Source organism: Macaca fascicularis, chromosome 3 (assembly GCF_037993035.2).
Source record: "Macaca fascicularis isolate 582-1 chromosome 3, T2T-MFA8v1.1".
Classification (NCBI taxonomy): Eukaryota; Metazoa; Chordata; class Mammalia; order Primates; family Cercopithecidae; genus Macaca; species Macaca fascicularis.
In genome coordinates, this window is record NC_088377.1 from 38,310,648 (window position 1) to 38,333,481 (window position 22,834).

General features: G+C 57.6%; 1 protein-coding gene across 15 annotated transcripts in view; it reads right to left on the reverse strand.

Annotated features, from left to right (window-relative positions):
• Positions 1-3,011: 3,011 nt before the first annotated feature.
• Positions 3,012-22,834, reverse strand: part of RADIL (Rap associating with DIL domain) — an 80,372-nt gene continuing 60,549 nt past the window's right edge. For 9 of the 15 annotated variants that reach the window (XM_074034322.1, XM_005549054.3, XM_074034314.1 and 6 more), the window contains 9 exons: positions 18,984-19,096; positions 17,971-18,208; positions 17,227-17,399; positions 8,344-8,494; positions 6,296-6,495; positions 5,563-5,905; positions 4,082-4,221; positions 3,537-3,676; positions 3,012-3,388 (listed from right to left, as the gene is read on the reverse strand). In XM_074034322.1, the coding sequence (XP_073890423.1) occupies positions 3,286-3,388; positions 3,537-3,676; positions 4,082-4,221; positions 5,563-5,905; positions 6,296-6,495; positions 8,344-8,494; positions 17,227-17,399; positions 17,971-18,208; positions 18,984-19,096 (1,601 nt within the window). In that variant the 3' untranslated portion in view covers positions 3,012-3,285. Of the gene's footprint in view, positions 3,389-3,536; positions 3,677-4,081; positions 4,222-5,562; positions 5,906-6,259; positions 6,496-8,343; positions 8,495-17,226; positions 17,400-17,970; positions 18,209-18,983; positions 19,097-22,834 lie in introns of all 15 variants that reach the window. The other 6 variants (XM_015447044.3, XM_065541580.1, XM_074034315.1 and 3 more) reach the window with 1 other exon arrangement.

Here is a 22,834-nt window from a genome sequence, read left to right on the forward strand (position 1 = left end):
TGCCTCAGCCTCCCAAGTAGTTGGGATTACAGGCGCGTGCCACCATGCCCGGCTAATTTTTGTATTTTTAGTAGAGACGGGGTTTCACCATGTTGGCCAGGCTGGTCTCAAATTCCTGACCTCCCGCCTCGGTCTCCCAAAGTGCTGGGATTATAGGCATGAGCCACTGCACCCGGTTGTTTTGTTTCTTTACTTTCTTAATAAACTTGCTTTCACTTTATGGACTTGCCCTGAATTTTTCCTTGCTCGAGGTTCGAGAACCTTCTCTTGGGGTCTGGATCAGGACCCTTTTCTGATAACACATGAAGTATCCACAAGAGGTGTAGCCACAGAGGCAGAAAGTGGGTTCGTGGTTGCCAGGGCCTAGGGGCAGAAGGGAATGGGGAGGCATGTTTTCCCCTTGGGAAGTGACAACAATGTTTTAAAACTAGACAGTGGTGATGGTTGCATAACACTGTGAACGTGCTACTTGCCACTGAATTATAACTTTAAATAGTTAACTGTATGTGAATTTCATTTTAATTTAAAAAGTGGTGACAACTGAATATGCACCAAGCATAACTGGTATATTAATAGTAACAAGTCAATGTCAGTTTTCAGGTTTTGCTGCCGTGCAGCAGTGGCAGAAGTTGGTGGAGGTACACGGGACTCTGCTATTTTTGCAGCTTCCTTTGGATCTATAATTATGTCAAAATAAAATGCTTTTAAAACACAAAAACAGGCCGGGCGCGGTGGCTGACGCCTGTCATCCCAGCACTTTGGGAGGCCAAGGCGGGCAGATCACCTGAGGTCAGGAGTTTTGAGACTAGCCTGGCCAACCTGGTGAAACCTGGTCTCTACTAAAAATACAAAAATTAGCTGGGCGTGGTGGCGGGTGCCTGTAATCCCAGTCAGGAGGCTGAGGCAGGAGAATCAGTTGAACCTGGGAGGCAGAGGTTGCAGTGAGCTGTATTGCACCATTGCACTTCAGCCTGGGTGACAAGAGTGAAACTCCATTAAAACAAACCAACCAACCCAAAAGACAAAACACCCATAAGAAGTGTTACTTTTCAAAGTGTTGTGGATTGTCTGGGGCCCAGCTGAGAAGTCGTTCTGTTCTACGTAGGATCCCACTACGTGGGATCACTCGTGGGACTGCATTCGCCTGGATGCTCAGCATACAGTGGCAGCCCTCAAGAGTCCTGCACCTCAGCTGGGCGCTTCAGTGGCCAGGGGCTGGCTGGGCCTCCCGGACTTCACGGGGCCTCCCTTCCTTGGGTTGAAGCCAAGAACTTCCTTCCATGGATGCTGAGTTCCAGGAGCATGAAAACAGAAGCCAAAGGCCCTTGAGTCTGGCTTGGAAGTCCCAGAATATCACTTACGCTGCATCCTATTGTTCGGAGCAAGTCAGAAGGTCGGAGAATATTGCAGAGAAGAAGAGATAAGCCCCTTCTCTTTGTGGGAGGAACTGTTGGTGGCCACTTTTGGAAATGCCTTGCCACTGTCTTTCCTCTGGCCACTACAGTCCACACCCCTCCCACATAAAAAATATACTCAACCCCCTTCCACTGTAAGGCATCAAATCCGAGTCCAGCATCCTGGGATCTGCACCAGGTCCAGAAATGCAGGTGGTCCAGAGCTGTGAGACATTCTCAGCAGTGCTAACACACACGCTGTGGGAATTCTAGGAAAAGAAAGAGAACAAGGCCAGGCACGGTGGCTCATGCCTGTAATCCCAGCACTTTGGGAGGTCAAGGCGGGCAGATCACTTGATGTCAGTTCGAAATCAGCCTGGCCGGCCAACATGGTGAAACCCCGTCTCTACTAAAAATACTAAATTAAAATTAGCCAGGCGTGGTGGCGTGTGCCTGTAGTCCCAGCTACTCAGGAGACTGAGGCAGGAGAATTGCTTGAACCTGGGAAGCGGAGGTTGCAGTGAGCTGAGATCGCACCACTGCACTCCAGCCTGGGTGACGGAGCGAGACTCTGTCTCATAAAAAAATTAAATAAATATTTATATATTTATAAAAGACATGAATATATTACATATATAATATACAAACTATTATATAAATTATTTTATATATAACATCTTAAATATATATACATACACATTATATATATATATATTTTATCCAGTATTTTTGGAACCTGGCAGTGGTCGCCTTTTGGAGCCAGGCGCAATGGGATGCCGCACACAGAACTGGGCCGGACGCGCTGCACCTCGCAGTAGTGCACACCAGGGGGCAGCGTGGGGCTGCACGAGGCCCAGGGCCTGGGACGGACCCAGGACACCAATTTGGGGACCCCGCGCGGACCTCTGTCCCCGTGAGGGAAGCATCTGCAACTGACTGACCGGGACCCTCTTCCCCAGGGTCTCTCTGTTGCTATCAAAGATGACCCTGGGCCACCAGTTCCACCACAGCGAGGAGGGCGTGGAAGCCGCCCGCACCCAGTCCACGGAGCTGCTGACCCCGCTGAAGATGCCCAACTACCCGCGCTGTCACCGCGAGGCCGGTCCTGCGCACGGTCAGCTGGCTGGTGGAGAGGGACGCCGGCCTCCTGCCCAGGTTAGGGCCGGAGGGCGAGGATTAAGGGCCTGGGGCCACCAGCCTGGTATTAGGGCCAAGCTGGTGGCTTTCTTAGGGGAGAGGAACTCGGGAGGGAGCAGGAGTCCTGGGAGAGGAGGCAGGGCCCAGGCTGGGCTTGGGAAAGGCCCGTCCACTTTCCAACCCCTGGGTGTCTAGACCTTTCTCTGGGGCCTGTGCTGAGCAGCGGGATCAGAAGCCCAGTGGCCTCTGTGCCAGGTCTGGTCCCTGCTCCAGCTGTGAGGGGCTCCTGGAGCTGCTTCCGGCAGTGCCCTGTGTCTGGGCGGGGCGGGGGCAGGGAGAATCGGTTCAGATGATCCCCTGATAACAGCAGTTGCTGCATTCCCCCGTGCCGGTGGCAGGCAGAGGCCACGGGCAGCCCCTGCAGCCCCTCCGAGCGGCCCACGCCTGCTACCCGAGATGAGACCCCAGCAGGTCACCCTCTAAGAACGGGAAAAATAGTTTATTGAATCCGTACTTCTCCATTAAAGTCTTTAAACATAAAAGCTCTGTAACAAACATCACAACGTCGCGTCATCTACCATATAAATAAAACCTACACTGAGACGCATGTTATCAACAGGCGTGTCCCCAAGGTGAGGCTCCCCACCTGGGACCCGACTTGGTCAGTTACAAAACAGGGATGAAGGCGGGAGGAAGCCCCGTGTCACCAGGCAGGACCGGGCGCCGGGCGTGTGGGGGTGTCCTCGCAGTCCCCCTAGGGGGGTGTGCGGAAATGGATCTTCTTGGCTGTTTCCACGTCAGACTTGGCAACCAGGAACCGCATCTTCTTCCCGCCGTGACGGATCAGGTCCACGGCTCTGAAATCCACGCCAGAGGTGGGGGTTGGAGAGGAGGGCACCAGGGGAGCCCCACAGGGTGCAGCCGGGCCTCTCCTGCTACCCCAGGTCCCCTCCCCTGAGCAGGGCGTCTGGGAGGAAGGGCCGGGCGTGCATGCGGTAGGGGTACCTCAGGTAGCCAAGGCCCAGGAGGCTGCTGCCGTTCACCTCCAGGATTCGGTCCCCTAGCGACAGGCGCCCATCGGCCGCTGCGGGGCTGCCTGGGAGCAGGGTCTGGATGTAGAGCCCGGGGGCGCCCAGGCGTGTGTGCTGGGGACAAGCAGAGGCCTCAGAGCTCTGCAGGCCCCTGACTCTCACTGTCCCCAGCGAGGACCCCCGCAGCCCCTCCCTTGGCACCTACAGGCCCCTGCCTGGCATCCAGCCAGGCCCACTCATGGTTTCACGTGTCCCTCCAGAAAAGCAGTGGACACCACAGTCCCCACAGGCCCAGGACAGACCCCAAAGGCTTGAGGACAGAGGCAAGAGACAGCAGGCCCAGGGGGCACGGCCGTTGGATAGGCCAGGTCCTCCGTCCCAGCTGCAGGAACCACCCCACTCTCATCCCCAAAGGCCTTCCTGTAGCCCTGTGGCCACGCAAGCTGCAGCCAGGCTCGCATGAACGGCAGAAGCCAGGCAGCCTGCACGGGGGTGGGGCGGGGGTCCTGGGCCTCTCACCATCCCGTCGATCAGGCCCATCCCCAGCCCGGAGGGGCCTCGTTCCAGCTCCACGGTGAAGACGTAGCAGAAGTCCTCAGTGCTGGAGCTGCGACTGGATGGGGCTGGAGGGGACTCGTCCTCAGGGGCTGCAGAGTCTCCTGGGTGGGGGCCGGGAAAGGTGGGTGGGAGTGAGGCGCCAGGAGTCAGGATGAGGAACAGGATGTCCTAGCCTGGCTGCCTCTGCAGGAGGTTAGGGACTGGACGGCCTCCTGTGGCTCCCAGGAGACACTGTTCAGGCACAATGTGACCGGCGACCCAGACACTAGGGTCAGGGTCTGCCTGTGAACGACACCCCACGTCCCCTGAAGGAGCACCTCAGTCCCCGCCCCTCGCAGCCCCAGGACACTGGCCTCTCGGGGGGACGGCTGTTTTCCGGCTCTGGGGCCCCAAGTGGTTCTGTGCTGCCTCCTCAGCAATCTCTGCGCTTCTTCCTCCTCCTCCCTCCACACCCAGATGTGACCATGTGCACCCCAAGGGTTCCCGCCGCTGACCAGACTGGGGCCCCAGGCCCTAGCCCAGCCCAGCCTAAGCACCTGCCCTGAGGGCCACCAGCTGCTGCCCTCTCCATAATGGCGATCCCGCCGCGAGGGCACTTGGGTCAGAGACGAGCTGTGCCCCTGAGCAGGTGGCCTGCCTGGGACCCAGCTCTGCCAAGTGGCCCCAAGCCACAGGGGACACTCTGAACTCTGCACACGCACCCAGGACACTTCACTCCTGCAGGGCACACCCAACCCCTTCACACGGGGCCAGGGCCACTTGGGCTGCCGCACCCTCAATGCCCTCCCCAGCCTAGCCCGGCTGTGCACGCACACTCATGCACACATACCCTCACAACCATGCACACACGTGCAAGCATGCCCATGCACACGTGCACTTACAGCCATGCACACACACCCATGCGCACAGATGCACACACAGTGCACACCATGCAGACACCCAGGCACACAGAGATGGACACACAAGCACATCCACGCACACACCCATGCACACACGCACCAGCACACCCATGCACCTGTGAACGCACCTATCCACACGCACAAGCACACAGGCACACACAGGCCCTGCCCCAGAGGGCTCCAGCTCCACCTCCTCCCTGAAGACCTCTGGGTTCCCCTTCAGCACATCCTCTCCACTGGCTCAGACATCCCTTCCTCCGCCCAGTGCAGGAGTGACTCTGAGCTTTCTAGACCCTCTCTCTCCGAGATCACAAAGAGTATCTGCCCAAGACGTGTCAGCGACTGAGCAACCATGTGGCCCAGCTCCTGGGGGGCTGAGCTGCCCTGAGTCCTCTCCATCTGGCCCCATCCCAGGTTGCAGGTGTCTGTGGGGCAGGTACTGAAAGCCAGGACCCCAAGGGTGGAATGACCCCAGGGGACCGGCCATCACGGTGCTGTGTGGGTCTGGGGTGGGTTCCCGCTTGAGCACCAGGCAGGCCTCACCTTCCAGAGCTGCGCCCCGGAGGCCGCTGGGTCCGTTCCTCTGCCTTTCTGGGAGCGCTTTTCCGCAGGGGCCACCAGACTCTGCCCAGTCGGGGTCCCCAGGCTCAGGGCCGAGTGGAGTGCTGGGAGGCGTGAGCAAGCAGGACGAGTCTGTGTGCGCAGGGCCAGTCTGGGAGCCCCCACGGCTGGGTTGCCTTCCAGGGGGTGCCTGTGCCCAGGGAGCCCCTCTCAAGGGAAGAGTACGCTCTGGGGCAGCTTCCCGGGCTGCTGGGCCAGGGTCCCTGGAAGCCAGGGGGCAGCTCGGGGCCTCTGGATGCCCGTCAGGGATTGCGTGGTGCATACCCTGGGGAGAGGAAGGGTGACAACTCAGGCAGAGGAGAGGTGGCCCGATGGGCACAGCACTTGGGCAACTGGGCAGCCTGCAGGCAGAAGGGCCGCCAGGCTGTGGGGGCAGAAGTCAGAAAAGGACTCCTGGCAGCCTGTGCAGCCTGAGACGTGCAAGAGGCAAAGGGCTTCCCCCGCATTGGTAAGCACGGCCTGCGGTGGACCAGGACTCCCGGGGTTCCCAGAGCTCTGGCCTGCTGTCCCCAGCCCAGCTCCCAGGCCCTCTCCTGTCCTCTTGCACCTAGGGGCACGCTGTCTGGGCCCCTTCCCCGGGTACCTCAGGGCACGCTGGATGAGTCCCCTCCCCGGGTACCTCGGGGCACGCTGGCTGGGCCCCCTCCCCGGATACCTCGGGGCACGCTGGCTGGGGGGCCCCACTGCCAGGGCTGCCAGGGCTGGCTCTGCTCCGCAGGCCCCACAGAAAGTGGCGGATGTACAGCAGGTGCTGGTAGATGCTGTCGTCCAGGCAGTTGGCTTCCAAGTCCACCTGGAAGCCCTCGCTGGGCAGGACGATGGGTGGGGGGTTCTCGTAGGACTCCAGGACATCCTCTGTGGGGCAGAGAGGATGCCCGTGATGGCCACAGGAGAAGCTGCCTCCCTCGCCAGGCCACCCCGCCCAACGGTGTGGGAACCCAGGGGCCAGCAGATTGAGCTCTGAGTCCCCTGACCTATGGACACAGGAGGCTGGGATCCTGGCCACAGTAACTGGACCCACCCTAGGACTCATCCCTTCTGAATCCTCGCTGACCACCCGGTGTGACGTCCGAGCTGCTCAGGACTGAGAACAAGGCCTTGTAGCCAGGAACCCTCCAGCCCCACTGAGCGGCTCTGCACTGGGTCTGTCTCTGCCCCACTGGTTTCTGATGGTGTCCACGGGTAACTGGAGCTCCCCCAGCCCCACTGAGCTGGACGCAAGCTCTCCCAGGTGCTGCCAGGGCCGGAGCCGACTGCCTCCCTACAGGAATCACGGGACCCAAACGGCCTGTGTGCGGGCTGTTCTCTGTCCCCTGGAACGCGAGCACTTTTCAAGCGACAGAAGAGTGCGTGCGTACTGAGCTCCTAGCCCCCAGCACAGAATTCAGGCCACAGAAATGAATCAATGAGGAGGGAGGACTTAGAAGGTGTCAGGTGGAGCCAGGGGTCCTGTTCAGAGATGTTCTCCAGGCCCAGTGCCAGGTGACCGGGGGCCACGGAACGGCATCCAAGGCCCCGTCGCCTCTGTGCCTCCCACCATCCCGTACTCTGTTTTGTTGATGTGTTATACATAATGCGAATGATGGGAGATGTGTGTATAATCTCACATTAAAATGCACCCCTGGCGGGCGCGGTGCCTCACACCTGTAATCCCAGCACTTTCAGAGGCCCAGGCAGGCGGATCACCTGAGGTCAGGAGTTCAAGAGCAGCCTGGCCAACAGGGTGAAACCTAGTCTCTACCAAAAACACAAAAATTAGCCAGGCGTGGTGGCAAGCACCTATAATCCCAGCTACCTGGGAGACTGAGGCAGGAGAATGGCTTGAACCCAGGAGGCAGAGGTTGCAGTGAGCCAAGATCGCCCCACTGCACTCCAGCTTGGGTGACACAGCGAGACTCTGTCTCGATCAATCAATCAATCAATCAATCAATCAAATGCATCGTTGGTCAGGCACGGTGGCTCACGTCTGTAATCCCAGCACTTTGGGAGGCTGAGGAGGGCGAATCACCTAGGTAAGGAGTTCGAGACCAGCCTGGCCAAGATGGTGAAACCCGTCTCTGCTCAAAATACAAAAATTAGCCAGGCGTGGTGACAAGCACCTGTGATCCCAGCTACTCCGGAGGCAGGAGAGTCGCTTGAACCTGGGAGGCGGAGGTTGCAGTGAGCCAAGACTGCGCCACTGCACTCTAGCCTGGATGACAGAGCGAGACTCTGTCTCAAAAAAAAAATAAATTAAAAAAAGATAAAATAAAATGCACCCCTATGTATGTGTGTACACATATATATGCACACAGACCCCTCCGTATGGACACGTGTGCCTGCATGTGCACATACATGGCTCACGTGCTCAGGGATGCTTCCCCACGGCTGTGTGCCGCCGCTGCTCCCTTCCTGGGCAGCCACACAACATGGGGAGGCCCCATCCTCCGGCTCCGTGAGGGAACGAGGGGGCCTTGGACCTGAGCCTGGAGTCTGGAACTTGGGCATGGACTCTCGGCTCCTTGACTCCCCCACGGAGGAGTTCCCTGGATCCCCAGGTGGGGGAGGGGGCAGGGGGTCCTCCCAGTGGAGGCTTCTCTAGGGAGGTCCCCAGGAGAGAGGGCCCCCACACTCCACTTCAGATGGGATGAGAGCGTGCTGCCTTCAGCCTCAGGGTGAGTCTCTGGAGTCCCCAGCCCTCTCCTGCCCTGGGGCAGAGCTTACCTGACCTGAAGGCCTCAGGACTGTCCTGGGCCCCCGGCTCCCAGGTGCTCACGGGGCCCATGGCCGAGGCCAGCTGGTAGTGAGTCAGCAGTCGGTGCAGCTGTGCTGGGCTCAGGGCGGGGAACGCGGCCCGCAGGGCTGTCCAGCTCATCTGGGTGACAAGAAGGAGCTCATGGTCACAGGTCTCTGGGTGCAGACCCAGCCCAAGGAGGGATGGCTCCATGGGTAGCCAGCTGAGGGGCCCTGTGGTCTTCACTCCCACCAGGGACCATCTGTGAGAGGGACGGTGTCACTGCAGCAGTTCATCCCTGGCACTTCCTAGGGCAGTTGCTCCAGGGAGAGGCCAGCCGGTGCCATCGGGAACCCCCTGCCCGGGGAACCCACCCCTGCCTCAAGCAAGGGCCCGCCTCACACGGCGGCCGCCAACCAGAGAAACCACTACTGGGAAATGAATAGTGAAATCAGATTCCTGCCTCCAACAGTGTAAAAGAAGTCAATCAAGTCGGCTAAAAACCTGACTGGAAGGCAGGGGCATTCATCATTTAGGTGACAGGAGGCAGGGAAAGCATTTGTTTGTTTGTTTTTTGAGACAGAGTCTCACGCTGTCACCCAGTTTGGGGTGCAGTGGCTCAATCATAGCTCACCGCAGCCTCGACCTCCCAGGATCAAGTAATCCTGCACCTCAGCCTCCTGAATAGCTGGGACCACAGGCTTGCACCATCATGTCCAGCTAGTTGTGTTTTTTTTTGGTAGAGATGGGGGTCTCACTATGTTGGTCTCAAACTTCAGGCTGGTCTCAAATTCCTGGCCTCAAGTGATCCTCCTGCCTCAGCCTCCCAAAGTGTTGGAATTGCAGGTATGAGCCACTGCGCCTGGCCCGGGAAAACGTTGTAGGCAAGACAGAAAGCCTACATGTAAGGAAAGGGTGGATTCCTTCAATAAAATTAAACAGCCTCTGCGGCCCCCTGGGACCTCTGTCATCGTCCTTCTGGGGTTCCCTTCCCCAGCTCCCAGCCGGTTCTTATTTTCTGGAATCCCATTTCTTCAGCTCTCTGGTTTGTCCTGTTTCTACGGAATAGATCTTCTAGTAGCTTCCCAAAAGGGGCGCATCGCAGGAAAACGGCTACCCTGCCTGCTGGAACTGTCTTCACCTCCACGCTGGACTGGTCATCTGGCTGGCACAGAACTCCAGGTCAGAGGACGTCACCATTCGGAGTCTTCAGGTGCTGCTTTGTCCTGTGACTCCTGTGCTGCTCGTCCAAAAGCATCCTGAGTGCAGATCTTCAGGATCCGCCTTGTACCGATTCTTGTCTGGAAGCCTGTGGGTTCTCTGTGCCCATCGTCCTGAAGTCCTGGGATGCTGAGTTTCCGTGCAAGCCCAGTCTTGGTAGCAGCTCCTGCCCGCTGATGTGCGGCTCTGGAAACTGCCTGCACCTGCCTTCCCCGTGCCCTCCGCCCCTCTGCTGGCTCTTTCTGGACTCCCACTGTTTGGATGTTGGCCTCGCCGATGGGTCCCCTCTGTTCTCACCTTTGCTTCCTCTCTCTGTTTCTCTCCCATGTGTTTTTCTGCCCACATCCAGGGGCCTGGGCTGTGGCTACCAGATGTCCACACTGAAGGACAATCAGTGTCTCGGGCGTCGTGCGGGAAGGACGAGGGCACAGCACTGGCCGCCCCCCAGCCTTGGCACGTCCTCCTCCAACACCGCCAGCCCCCACCACCACTTCAAGAAAGCCTCTGGTTTGCCCGGGGGTGGTTCTGTTTGATTGTGAGTTCCTAGAACCTTCTCTACTCCCACTTCTGTGCTTGGTCCAGGGTTGGTGTCAGAGGGGGCCAGAGGTTGGGGCCAATATATCAGCTTCAAGGGAACAGAACTCTCTTCCCTCCTCCTCCCTCTCCTTCTCCCCCTGCCTCTGTCTCTCTCTCCCCTCCTCCTTCCTCTCCTCTCTCTCTTCCCTCCTTCCTCCCTCTCCTTCTCCCCCACTCCGTCTCTCTCTCCTTCCTCCTCCCTCTCCTCTGTCCCCTCCCTTTCCTTTCCCTCCCTGTCTCTCTCTCCCCTCCTTCCTCCCGCTCCTTTCTCTCCCTCCCTGCGTCTCTCTCCCCTCCCTCCTGCCTCAACTTCTCCCTGTCCTTCCCTGTCTCTCTCCCCTCCCTCCTCCCTCTCCTCTCATTCCTCCCTGTCTCTCTCCCCTCCTCCTCCCTCTCCCTTTCTTCCTCCCTTCTCCTGCTCTCCTCCCTCTCTTTTTCTCCCTTCTTACTCCCCTGCCTACCCCCGCATCCCTCCGCCCTCTCTCTCTGCCCACTCCTCACTCTCCACTCTAGTGGTCCGGGGAGTTTTCTTCCCACCCGCTGCACAGCTTTTTATTTCTGCTTCCACAGTTTTATTTTCCAAGACTCCTCTTATTCTCTCATGGATAGAATCTTATTATTATTTTATGGATACTATATATCTTGTCTTATTTTTATGAGGCTATAAGTGACTTTTTCACCAAGCTTCTCCCTGAATTGTCTGTTTCAGGAGTCATCAAACTAGGGCCAGCAAGGCCTATTTTTACAGGGCCCCCAAGCTAGAAATGGTTTTCACGTTTTTAAAGCGTTTGAGAAGAACAAAACAAAGAAGGAGATGAGACCGAGACAAAAGCGGCCGCAGAGCCCGAAGTCCTCACGGCTTGGCCCTTTACAAGAAGCAGCCCACGGCCCTGGTCTGCTCCTTCCAACGCGGCTGTCTCTCCGCGTCTCCTTTAGACGCTCTACTTAGGATGCGGGGCGCAGGGCGGGCGCTTCCCGGCCTCAGCGTGGGGAGGCCCGGCTGCTTCTGGAAGACCCTTGGCGCTGTCCCCCACCTCCCTGGGCTGTCCATGCAGACTCGGGCCTGACCATCTCCCGCAGGGGCGCTCGGGCCGGGCTGCCGAGCTGGGTGAGAGGCTGGGGCCCCCTTTCCAGCACGAGGTTCCTGCCCTCAGCTCGGCCTAGTTTCCCCAGCCAGGAGAACTCCTGTTTTCAACGTTCTAGAAATATCCCCGCCCAGCTGAGCAGGGAGAGGCAGAGATCCTGAGAATCGCTGCTGCCTCCTTTCCGTGCACACAGAAAACCACACATCTGACACACACAGCCCAACCAGCTTCCCCCGAGGAACACGCCTGTGTACCCAGTCCCAAGAACAAGAACCAGAATGTGGGCCGGGGCAGCTCAGGAGCCCCCAGGCCCGTCCGGGCACCATGGCAGGTCCTGCTGCACCTCCAGCCCTGCAGACACGCTCCTCGCACCCGACTCCTTCAGCTCCACCTGCCCTTTCAGGAGTATTTTATATCTTATCTTATTTATTTATCTATTTAGAGACGGGGTCTTGCTCTGTCGCCCAGGCTGGGGTGCAGTGGTGTGATCTTGGCTCACCGCAAGCTCCATCTCCCGGGCTCCAGTGATTCATGTGTCTCAGCCTCCTGAGTAGTTGCCTAATTTTTATATTTTTACACCACGCCTGGCTAATTTTTCTATTTTTAGTAGAGATGGGGTTTCACTGTGGTGGCCAGGCTGGTCTCGAACTCCTGACCTCAGGTGATCCACCCACCTCGGCCTCCCAAACTGCTAGGATTACAGGCGTCAGCCACCACGCCTGGCCTTATTTATTTTATTTTCTTTTATTATTTAAATTTATGGCAGGGTCTTACTCTGTCACCCAGGCTGGAGTGCAGTGGCATGATCACAGCTCACTGCAGACCTCCCGTGCCTAAACGATTCTCCTGCCTCAGCCTCCCGAGTAGCTGGGAGCCACAGGTGCACACCACCAGGCCTGGCTAATTTAAAAAAAGGTATGTTTGGAAAGACGATGTGGGGGTGGTCTTGCTATGTCACCCAGGCTGGTCTGGAGCTCCTGAGCTCAAGTGATCCTCCTGCCTTGGCCTCCCTAAGTGCCCAGCCGACCGCTCAGGTGTGTCTGTGGCTCCTCCGAACCAGTTTACTCAGTCACGTTGCTCTGCCGTATTTCACTGTACTGAAGAGCCCGCTTTATTCATCCATCATGTTGTTGATAAATAGAAGATGGGTTTTTCCCAGTCTGGGGCGGTTACGAGTGGTGCCACTGGAAGCATCCCTAAGCGGGCCGTGGCGAGGGACCCACGGAAGCATCTCCATCCGGGGAATTGCTCAATCAGAGCACACGCACTCGGTCAGCTTCGGCCGACGCTGCCAGACGGCTTTCCAAAGTGGCGAGCCTCATTTACAACCTCGCCAGGAACACCTGAGGGTTCAAACCACTGCATCTCCTCACCAGTGCCTGGCTTTCTTCCTTTCAACCATTCTGATGTGTTCGGTGTTTAAAATGCTGAGATTAGGCTGGGCGCGGTGGCTCACACCTATAATCCCAGCACTTTGGGAATCCGAGGTGGGCGGATCACCTGAGGTCGGGAGTTCGAGAACAGCCTGGTCAACATGGTGAGACTCTGTCTCTACTAAAAATACAAAAATTAGCTGAGTGTGGTGATGCGTGCCTGTAATCCCAGCTACTCAAGAGACCAAGGCAGGAGAATCGCTTGAACCCAGGAGGTGGAGGTTGCAGTGAGCTGAGATCACACCACTGCACTCCATCCAGCCTGGATGACAGAGCGAGACTCCGTCTCAAAAAAAAAAAAAGTAAAAAAATCTGCTGAGGTTAGTTTTTGCTTTTGTTTTTTAAGGTTAGTCAAGTGAAGCAATGGGAGTGGAGAAGAAACAAGAAAATCTGTAACTGGTTGTGATGAATTAGTTCTAAACACCAATGCACTCGGACCAGCCTGAAACGTGGAGAGTTTGGGCTGCGTTTCTCTGATGACGAATGAAATTGTCCATCTTTCATGCGTAATTCTTTCTTATAGCCCCTTTTCGGGTTTTGGCATCAAGGTATTACTGGTGTTTTAAAGTGAGATAGGGTTTCCTCTTTTTCTACTTTCTGGTAAGAATTTGAGTACTAATGGTATTATTTCTTCTTTTTTTTTGGAGACTGAGTCTGGCTCTATCGCCCAGGCTGGAGTGCAGTGGGGTGATCTCGGCTCACTGCAAGCTCCGCGTCATTCTCCTGCCTCAGCCTCCTGAGTAGCTGGGACTACAGGCGCCCGCCACCACGCCCGGCTAATTTTTTGGTATTTTAGTAGAGATGAGGTTTCACCATGTTAGCCAGGATGGTCTCGATTTCCTGACCTCGTGATCCGCCTGCCTCGACCTCCCAAAATGCTGGGATTACAGGCGTAAGCCACCACGCCCGGCCTATTTCTTCTTTAATGTTTAAAATAATTCACCAGTGAAACCATCTGGGCCTTGAATCTTCTTCATGGGAGAGTGTTAATCAATTTAATTTCTTTTTTTTTGAGACAAGGTGTCATTTCTGACGTCCAGGCTGGAGTGCAGTGGCACAACCATCGCTCACTGAAGCCTCAATCTCATGGGCTCGAGGAATCCTCCTGCCTCAGCCTTCTAAGTAGCTGAAACCACAGGTATGCATCATCATGCCTGGCTACTTTTTCTGTGTGTATTTTTTGTAGAGATGGGGGTTCCACCATGTTGCCCAGGCTGGTCTTGAACTCATGGGCTCAAGGGGTCCTCCTGCCTCAGCCTCCCAAAGTGCTGGGATTACAGGTGGGAGCTACCGCACCTGGCCTTTCAGTTTCTCTAATGCATGCAGGACCATTCAGATTTTTAACTTCCTGTTGAATCAGTTTCAATAAGTAGTCTTTTTCTTATTTGTCCATTTTATCTAAGTTGTCAAATTTATCAGCAAAAAGTTGGTTATGATCTCTTCTTACTAATTTTTAATTTTTAATGCAGGAGCTGAGTGATGGCCTCCTTTTTCTGATACTAGCAATTGTGTTTTCTCCCTTATTCAACTTTCTATTTTTATTTTATTTATTTATTTATTTATTTATTTATTTATTTATTGAGATGAAGTCTTGCTCTATCACCCAGGATGGAGTGCAGTGGCATGATCCCAGCTCACTGCAGCCTCCACCTCCCAGGTTCAAGGGATTCCCTTGCCTCAGCCTCCCAAGTAGCTGAGATTACAGGCACACACCACCACACCCCGCTAATTTTTGTATTTTTAGTAGAGACGGGGTTTTGCCATGTTGGCCAGTCTGGTCTCAAACTCCTGACCTCAAATGATCCACCTGCCTCAGCTTCCCAAAGTGCTGGGATTACAGGTGTAAGCCGCTGCGCCTGGCCTCTTATTCAACTTTTCAAAGAACCAACTCCTGGCTTTATTGCTTATCTCAATCATGTTTGCTTCCTAGTTCACTGATTTTTTAGCTCTCATCCGTCATTTCCTCTGCTTTCTTTGGGTTTGATTTGTCGTTCTCTTTCTTGCCTCATGATTATTCATTTTTGGCCTTCCTTGTAGTCTAATATATACATACAAGGCTATAACTTTTCCTCTTAAGACTGCTTTAACTGCAGCCTACAGGTTTGGATATTTTGTATCTTCATTGTTGCTGATGAACTTAATGCTGAGTTGAGGTTGGCAAGCTTTTGGTGAGGCTCAGACGGCCTCTGCTTGATCCTCACCCCAAGGTTCTTTTCTTCTCTCTCTCTCTCTCTCTCTCTCTCTTTCTTTCTTTCTTTCTTTTATAGTTGGGGTCTTCCTCTGTTGCCCAGGCTGGAGTGCAGTAGTGTGATCATAGCTCACTGAAGACTTTAATTCCTGGACTCAAATGATCCTCCTGCCTCAACCTCCCAAGTAGCTGGGACTACAGGTGTTTGCCCCATGCCTGCCTCTCACTCCAGTGTTTCCACCGGGGGCCTGGTGTTTATTTCCCAGGGGGTCCTGGACTCGTCATCTCTGTCTCCTCTGCACTGTGAAGCCACCACAGATTCCACTCTTTTTTTCAACGCTTTTGGTTCCGTTTTAAAGTCTCTCTCCATCGCACTCCCTGGAGATTCAGAATGCTGGCAAGTGTCTTAGGGAAAAGCCGGCGATGCATTTCAGGCCCCTGATGTCTCTGAGCTTGCCTCTCGCCTGTGAGACGGCCAGTGCTGTGCTATTCCGGTTTCTGTTTCCCCACCAGTGGCCCCTGCCTGGACAAAGCCTAGATTCTCAGCCTCACACTGTCACCTGCTCCCAGGACAGCAAATGTCTCCAGGGAAAAGCAACAGGAACTTCAGGTCAGCTCTTTGTGGAGGCTCACCCTCTCCTCATCCTGCAGGAGCTCGCTCACGCCTTTCAACAGATGACTTTGTGTTTCTTTCCGATTGTGCGAGCTGTCCTTAGTGGAACTGCAGGCTCAGTTGCTCCCTTCTACCCTCAGTGCTGGCCACAATGTCTATCAACTGTTCTTCTGTTTTAGCACCATCTTGACATCAGTATCCATAGGTACCTGGTGCCACCAATTCCTGAGCCTTTTGGTGGCTTCCTAGAAATTGGGTTACTTCTCAGGAGTCAGATTGCTTTTTTCTTTTTTGTAGAGATGGGATCTCACTGTGTTGCCCAGGCTGGTCTGAAACCAGTGGCCTCAAGTGATCTTCTCACCTCAGCCTCCCAAAGCCCTGGGAGGACAGGCATGAGCCACCGTGCCTGGCCGAGTCAGCTTTCTTCAATCTGCTAAGGCAGTTGCTCTTCACCCATCTGCTTTCTGCCTTCCAAAAGAGCACCGCTTTTGCCTCCTCTATGACTTTGTCCCCGTGGGTTTGTGGCATTAAAAAGCATTGCTTTACTTCTGTTTAGTGATACCATAGAAGCAAACTAAATTCATGTGTTCAATCTGCCACACGCAGGATCCAGACAGCCTCATTTTCCGAATTTTCTATAGTAAATAAAAACGCTTCACTTTTTTTTTTTTTTTTTGAGACAGGGCCTCACTTTGTTGCTCAAGCCGGAGTGCAGTGGTATGATCTCGGCTCACTGCAACCTCCGCCTCCCCAGTTCAAGCGATTCGCCCTGTGGCCACTCTCACTATCGCCCTAAAGCATGTTCAGCATTTTCCAGGCAGGAGAGGAAACCATTGGCTATTTCCATTAATTACCTGTGACAACTATGTTGGGAAGGAGGGTGGTGAGAGGCCATCTGTGTTGGGAAGGAGGGTGGTGAGCGGCCGACTGTGTTGGGAAGGAGGGTGGTGAGCGGCCAACTGTGTTGGGAAGGGGGGTGGTGAGCGGCCGACTGTGTTGGGAAGGAGGGTGGTGAGCGGCCGACTGTGTTGGGAAGGAGGGTGGTGAGCGGCCGACTGTGTTGGGAGGGGGGTGGTGAGCGGCGAGGGAGGTGGGGAGGGGCATGTCGGTTTCCTGTTGCCGTTGTGACAAATGCCCACACGCCTGGCAGTCACGGCCACACAAGTGCACACTCTCACAGCTCTGTGACTCCGCGGCTCAGCCAGGTCTCACAGGACTGACAGCAAGATGAAGGTCCTGGGGGAGGAGCCATCTCCCTGCTCTCCTGGTTGCTGCCAGAATTCAGTTCCTGCTATTGTAGGACTGGGGTCCTGTTTCCAGACTGGCTGTCAGCTGGGGCCACTCCAGCTTCTAGAGGCCACCATACTCCTTGGCTCCTGGCCCCTCCTCCAGCCTCAGAGCCATATCCCCTCTTCTTCCATTTCTCTCCGATCTACCTTTTTGGACTCATCTGAGTGGACTGGGCCACCCAGATACCCAGGTCATCTCCGAATCTCAAGGTCCTTAATCGTAGTCACACGTACAGAGGCTTCTTTGCCATGTGGGGTAACACGGTCACGGGTCTCAGACATCTTTTGGGCCATTATCCTGCCTACCGCAGGTGGAAACAGCCATGGAATGGAAGCAACTTCGCTAATTACCTACGGGAGCTTTGAGCTTTCCAGCCCAGAAGCCCAGGCCCGGCCCCTAGGCTTGGTTCGAGAGGCAGGGACCCACCATGTGGCCCCGCCCTCCCCGCCTCCCATGCGCCCCCCTACCTGGATGAGCTGGGCCCTGGGCGTGGCCAGCAGGTTGAGGGTGCAGGAGAGCTTCCGGAAGAAGTGCTCTCCAGCCGCCCCGAAGCCGGCGCTCCGCATCCACTCCAGGAGCTGCTGCAGGCGGGCGCAGGCCTGGACACCTCTGGGCCAGTGGAAGCAGCTCAAGGAGGGGCCTGTGGAGGGAGGGAGGGAGGGAGGGTGATGCCTGGGCTGCCCTCCCCGGGGGACACAGACATGGGTCTGTCCCCAGAGCCTCCCCTTCCCGGCTCTGGGCCACTGAGGACATCGCAGCTCGATGACAGGCAGGAGACCTTCCCTCGGCTTCCAAGGCAACTGACCAGCCTCCAACCCCTCTCTGGAGCGGGGGTGCGGTGGGAGGTGAACGTAGCAGGGCAGGGTGGGCTGTGACAGCCACTGACTCCACAGAGCAGCCCCTGGCTGGGACCTTCTCCCACCCCCACACACATGTGCCGGGGGCCTGCCACCACCTGGGTCTCCCCATGCAGACCTCTCGGCCGTGGCTTCTCTGAAACCCTGATGGGACCTTGGCTCCTAAGGGATGCGCTGTGGCAATCTGTCCCCCCCCTCACTCTGGCCTCCCACCCCTCAGGGACACCAGATGCTCAGGGAGCAGGAGCCCGACAAGGGCAGAGCCGACCCCAGGAGCTGGCGTGGGAGGCGCCAGCAGCCGTCATGTCCAGGAATGTGAGCCCCCGACCCCTCAACCCCGCATGAGGCCCTCACCCCTGTCGAGGAGCTGGTTGAGGAGCAGTGTCCCGGAGAAGAAGAAGAGGTAGGCAAGCATCTGCGAGGCCACCTCGGGGTGCACCTGCAGCTGCCGCAGGAGGTCCAGGGCTGCCTGGTACACGGACACCACGCGGCGCAGCTCCTCGGGCAGTTCGGGGGCCGAACACCAGCTCTCACGGCGCTCCGTCTGGAATGGTGGGCACTCCAGGAGTGCTGGGAGGCAGATGTACAGGGACTGGCGGGGGCGAGAGAAGAACAGCAACCAGCATTTCCAGGAGTGCTGGTGGCCGACAGGGGTCCTGACCCAGCGAGCTCCCCACCCATGCACTGCTCGCAGGGACCCGGCCTTGGCGGCTTCCTACTGGACAGGCCACGGCTTTGCAAATGTCCAGTGTGGGGTGTGGGGACACAGGAGCTGCCTCCCGGGGCTGCTGGGAGCAGAGGTGGGGTGCAGGGGTATCTGCTCCTGTCGGAGGCACAGATGAACTCAGAAGGCGCACAGAGGTGGCGCCTGGGGGGATGGGCTCCGACAAAGGGGCTGGAGACACCCATGGGTAAAGACGGGAGAGCCACCACTCCCCCGAAAGTGGCTCACCACACCCCCGATGCACCCCAAGCTGACCAGGGTCACAGGGGGACCGCCGGCAGCACCTCTGGCACCCGTGGGTCCAGGGTGACAACAGGGTCACATCCCTTGCGCCCCATGCTGGAGCTTCCCCCACCTCATCCTTGACCCTTGAAACAATGGCAGGAAGGGGGTGTTCTAAGGTGAGGGGAAGAGGGAGCTGGGATGGTTCTAGGGTTTCTGTGCGACCCGAGGAGGAGGGAGCGTGGGGGGTGCAGCTGGGCCTTTGCAGAACCTGCAGCCACTGCTCCCTGCTGAAGTGGAGCTTGTCACGGTCCCCTCCCTCAGCCCCCCAGAAGGCTCCTAGGAGAGCCACAGGCACAAGCTTGAGTCCCACTTCATCCCAGGAGCTGCCTGAGTGCAGAAGCAGTGCCCGTCCGTGCACCTTGGAGACGTAGTAGACGCACTGCTGGAAGGCGTACAGCACCACCTCCTCCAGCACCGCCATGGCCTCCTCGCTGGCCGTCAGCGTGCAGGAGAACAGCGACTCCTTAGAGCCTGCGGGGAGACAGCCACACAGATGGTCACAATGGGCACAGCACTCAGGAACGCAGCAACTCAGCCAGCCGCCAGCTCTGTCCCTGCCACGGGCACTGCCCAAGGCGCCCATCTGGGGTCCGGATGCCATAAACCGGCCAAGGGACTCTGGGCCCTGGCTGGGACGAGTGCAGCAAACCTGCCGCTGCCCTTACCAGGGGAGGGGAATGCTGGGGAGGGGGCAGGAGGGGCCCAGACACCCAACGTCTCAATGCCCAGCCCTGCCTAAGTGCTCATTCACTCCCACGTTCTGATAAGTTTTCTGTTACGACCAACTGCACCCAACATAGCAGGTCCTAACTCCCTCCCCACAGGTCGCCTCTCACCCGCGACATGGGTCACAGGACTCTGGCAGCAGCCCCCGAGTGGCTGCCACTCCGTGGAATCATAACAGTCTTTCGGGAGGAAAAAGCCCAAATCACCTATTTCACCCCCACTCCCGGGTGTCAGCGGGGGCGGCTGGAGCTGAGGCTGGGGGCAGCTGCCCACGGAGTGGTTCCTGCCCTCTGGGTGGGGGCTCTTGTGAAGGTGAGAGGCTCCCGACAGGGTGGAGCCTTCCTGGGGGCTTCCAGAATGTGAGGGGGCCTGTGGTGGTCTCAGTGACTGGGGGTCCCATCAGCACCTGGGGAAGGGGCCAGGACCCTGCTGTCCCGCCTTTAGGCGCGTTCATTCTCTCCCGGGACTGTGGGCGGCGACCACAGCGGTGTTCCTAGTGCAGCCAGGTAGGTGGCCACAGCTCCCCTCCTCTCCCTCCTGTGGGGTCTTCCTCCAGGAGGGGCAGAGGGGCCGCACCGTGGGAGCTGCCTGTTGGGGCACCTGACAGGGCTGCGTGGGTGGTGCCTGGTGAGCCAGGCCAACACTCACCCCGATGCGGGCCTCCCAGGAGCACAGGCCCCCAGCCGCCCCTCTGCCACGCAGAGTGCACGGGAGGCCGCCCACTCATGGCCAGGACAATGCTGCGCCGAGTCCCTGGACAAGCCCCTGTCACTTTCGCTCCTCTGCTCCTGGTGCTCCTCCTTCAGGGGCCTGGGGCTGCCTGGCCCCCACCCACCAAGCCTGCTCCCCAAGAACCTGTGAGATCCCCCAGTGCCTGCCCCACAGGGTCACATCTGGCACCCAGGCAGGGCAGCTGGAGGGACCCCGGGGTCCAGGGCAGTGAGGGGCTCTCAGGCTCTGCCAACCTCAACACTGCGCCCAGAAGCCTCCAGGCCTGTGGAGACACACAAGGCGGCCCGAGGGCATCCACAGCGAGTACCAGCCAAGGATATTCACAGCCACGGCAGGCGGGTCAGGAGGCTGAGCTCTGACCCGTCCACCTGTCCTGGTGCCCTGACCCCGACTGCCTCAGGCTGCCAGCTCTGAGAACCCAGCCCCACATCACTTCCTGGGCAAGGGCAGGGTGCCAGCAGGAAGAGGGAAACGGGGCGTGGGAGTGACAGGAGGAGGAGAAGGTGGCAGGGGCTGTGCTGAACGAAACCACAGAGCAGCCTCCAGCCACCCCCCAAGGGCCTGAGACTCCATTTCTTCTTTTATTTAATTTTTGGTAGAGATGGGATCTCACTGTGTTGCCCAGGCTGGTCTGGAACTCCTGGGCTCAGGCAATCCACCCGCCTTGGCCTCCCAAAGTGCTGGGATTACAAGTGTGTGCCCCTGCACCTGGCCGTAAGACTCCATTTCTTTCTTTCTTCTTTTCTTTTCTTTTTTTTTTTTTTTGAGACAGAGTCTCACTGTGTCGCCCAGGCTGGAGTGCAAGGGCACAATCCCAGCTCACTGCAGCCTCTGCTTTCCAAGTTCAAGCAATTCTCCCCACTCAGCCTCCCAAGTAGCTGGGACTACAGGAGCATGCCACCATGCCCTGCTAATTTCTGTATTTTTAGTAGAGACAGGGTTTCACCATGTTGACCAGGCTGGTCTCGAACTCCTGACCTCAAGTGATCTGCCCACCTCGGCCTCCCAAAGTGCGGGCATGACAGGTGTGAGCCTGGCCCTTAGACTCCATTTCTAAATCCCCCGAGACGCGTTTCCCCGTGGTACCAGGGCTGGTGGGATTTCTGAGGATTTCCGACGCCCACAAGCCATTAAGAGGACACACCAGCCGGCTGCCCCTGCCCTGCCCCGAAACTCCACGACCCCTGAGGAAGCCGGCCCTGTCCCTAAAGAAGAAGGCGCTGAGCCTCAGCCATGAAGAGAATCCGAGACACACACGATGGTGTGAGGTGGCGCGGGAGGGGCCTGGATCAGAGCTTTGGACAAAACAGTGTTTGGGGAATGACAATGGCCATGTGACTCGCTCTCAGGACGGGACAGCCCTGCTCTCCGAATTCTTCCCACAGACATTTCCTGCAGAGAGTCAGGAGGCTGACGGGGCTCTGACCCTCCGGCCCCTACTGGGGGCTATCTCCCACTCCATTCCCTGGCGCCTGCCTGGCCCTCGACACCAGGAGCCTGCGGGCGTCCCTGGGCCCCGACTCCCATCGCCGGGCCAAACACTACCCAGGCCCCTGACCAAAAATAACTTCCTCCCAAGACCAAAGGCAGCAGCTCCATCAGCCTGGAGCAATTTTTCCCATGAAGAGCAGCCAACACGGGGACCACATGGGACCCAGCTGCCTGCAGCCACCAGACCCAGGCAGCCACGAAGCCACGTGGAAAGTCAGCCGGGGACTCGCCGGGAACACGGAGCTCAAAAGTCACAGGTCCGAGAACTGACTCTTTCTGTGGGGGCCGGAACAAAAGAGGCCCCTAAGCTGGCCCCGTCCCCCGTCACACGGAAGGACCAAGTGCACTGCAACGTCAGCGAGGGTCGCTCTTGGCCAGCCGCAACCCCGGAGTTGCCTCCATCCCAGGGCCACCTGCTGGCTGCAACTCCAGCCCTAGAGGATGGCAGTCAGGTCTGCAGGGAGAGGCGACAGGCACTGGAGTCCCGGGAGCCCAGGAGCCCCAGGGGAGGACTGCAGCCAGGCAGATGGATGTGGGAAACTTGCGTGGAGACTTAGAGACACACAGTCTCTAAGTTTACGTCACTTTCCGGGAAAAAGCCAGAGGAAAGGTCTAGCTTAGACCCAGGCCCTGTGGACAGGCAGGGGCTACCATGTCACGTGGGGGGCAAGGGCACAGGCCAGAGGCCTGGATGCCCACTGAGGCCAGGAGGGGTTGACACTACCCCCACATATTCAAGGCAGCCCCAACTCCCAGACCCGGGAGCCCCTGGCAGGACCCCATGTCCCCTTCCCCGTGAAGGAGGGGAGAAGGAAACAGTGGGAAGGAATCGTGGCCGGCAGGAAGGAACTCAGACAGATCCCAGCCAGCTCTGCCTCCCCCTGCAACAGGGGCCCCACCCCACAACCTCATGGCCAGGGTCGGCCCGGCCTCCTCCATGCAGCCTCAATCCAGCCTGGTCTCTGCAGCCCGGCCCCCGCCTGGAGGCTGACTGGGCCCTGACGCATTGTGGGAGCCTGTCCCACCACAGGGTCACTGCGCAGATGCCCTGGCGCCTCCCTCTCACCACCGAGAGCCCCTCCTCTCAGGAAAACTGCCCCTAAGGCGTGGGGGGCACAGCAAGGTCCCAGCGCCCCCAACACAGCCCGGCCAGGACCTTGCCTGGCCTTGTGTCCTCCGGGTTGTCTCATATGCAGTCACAGCCACAGACCCCTCCCAGGGACGGGGACACAGCTGAGTACACAGAGACCCCGCAGCGTC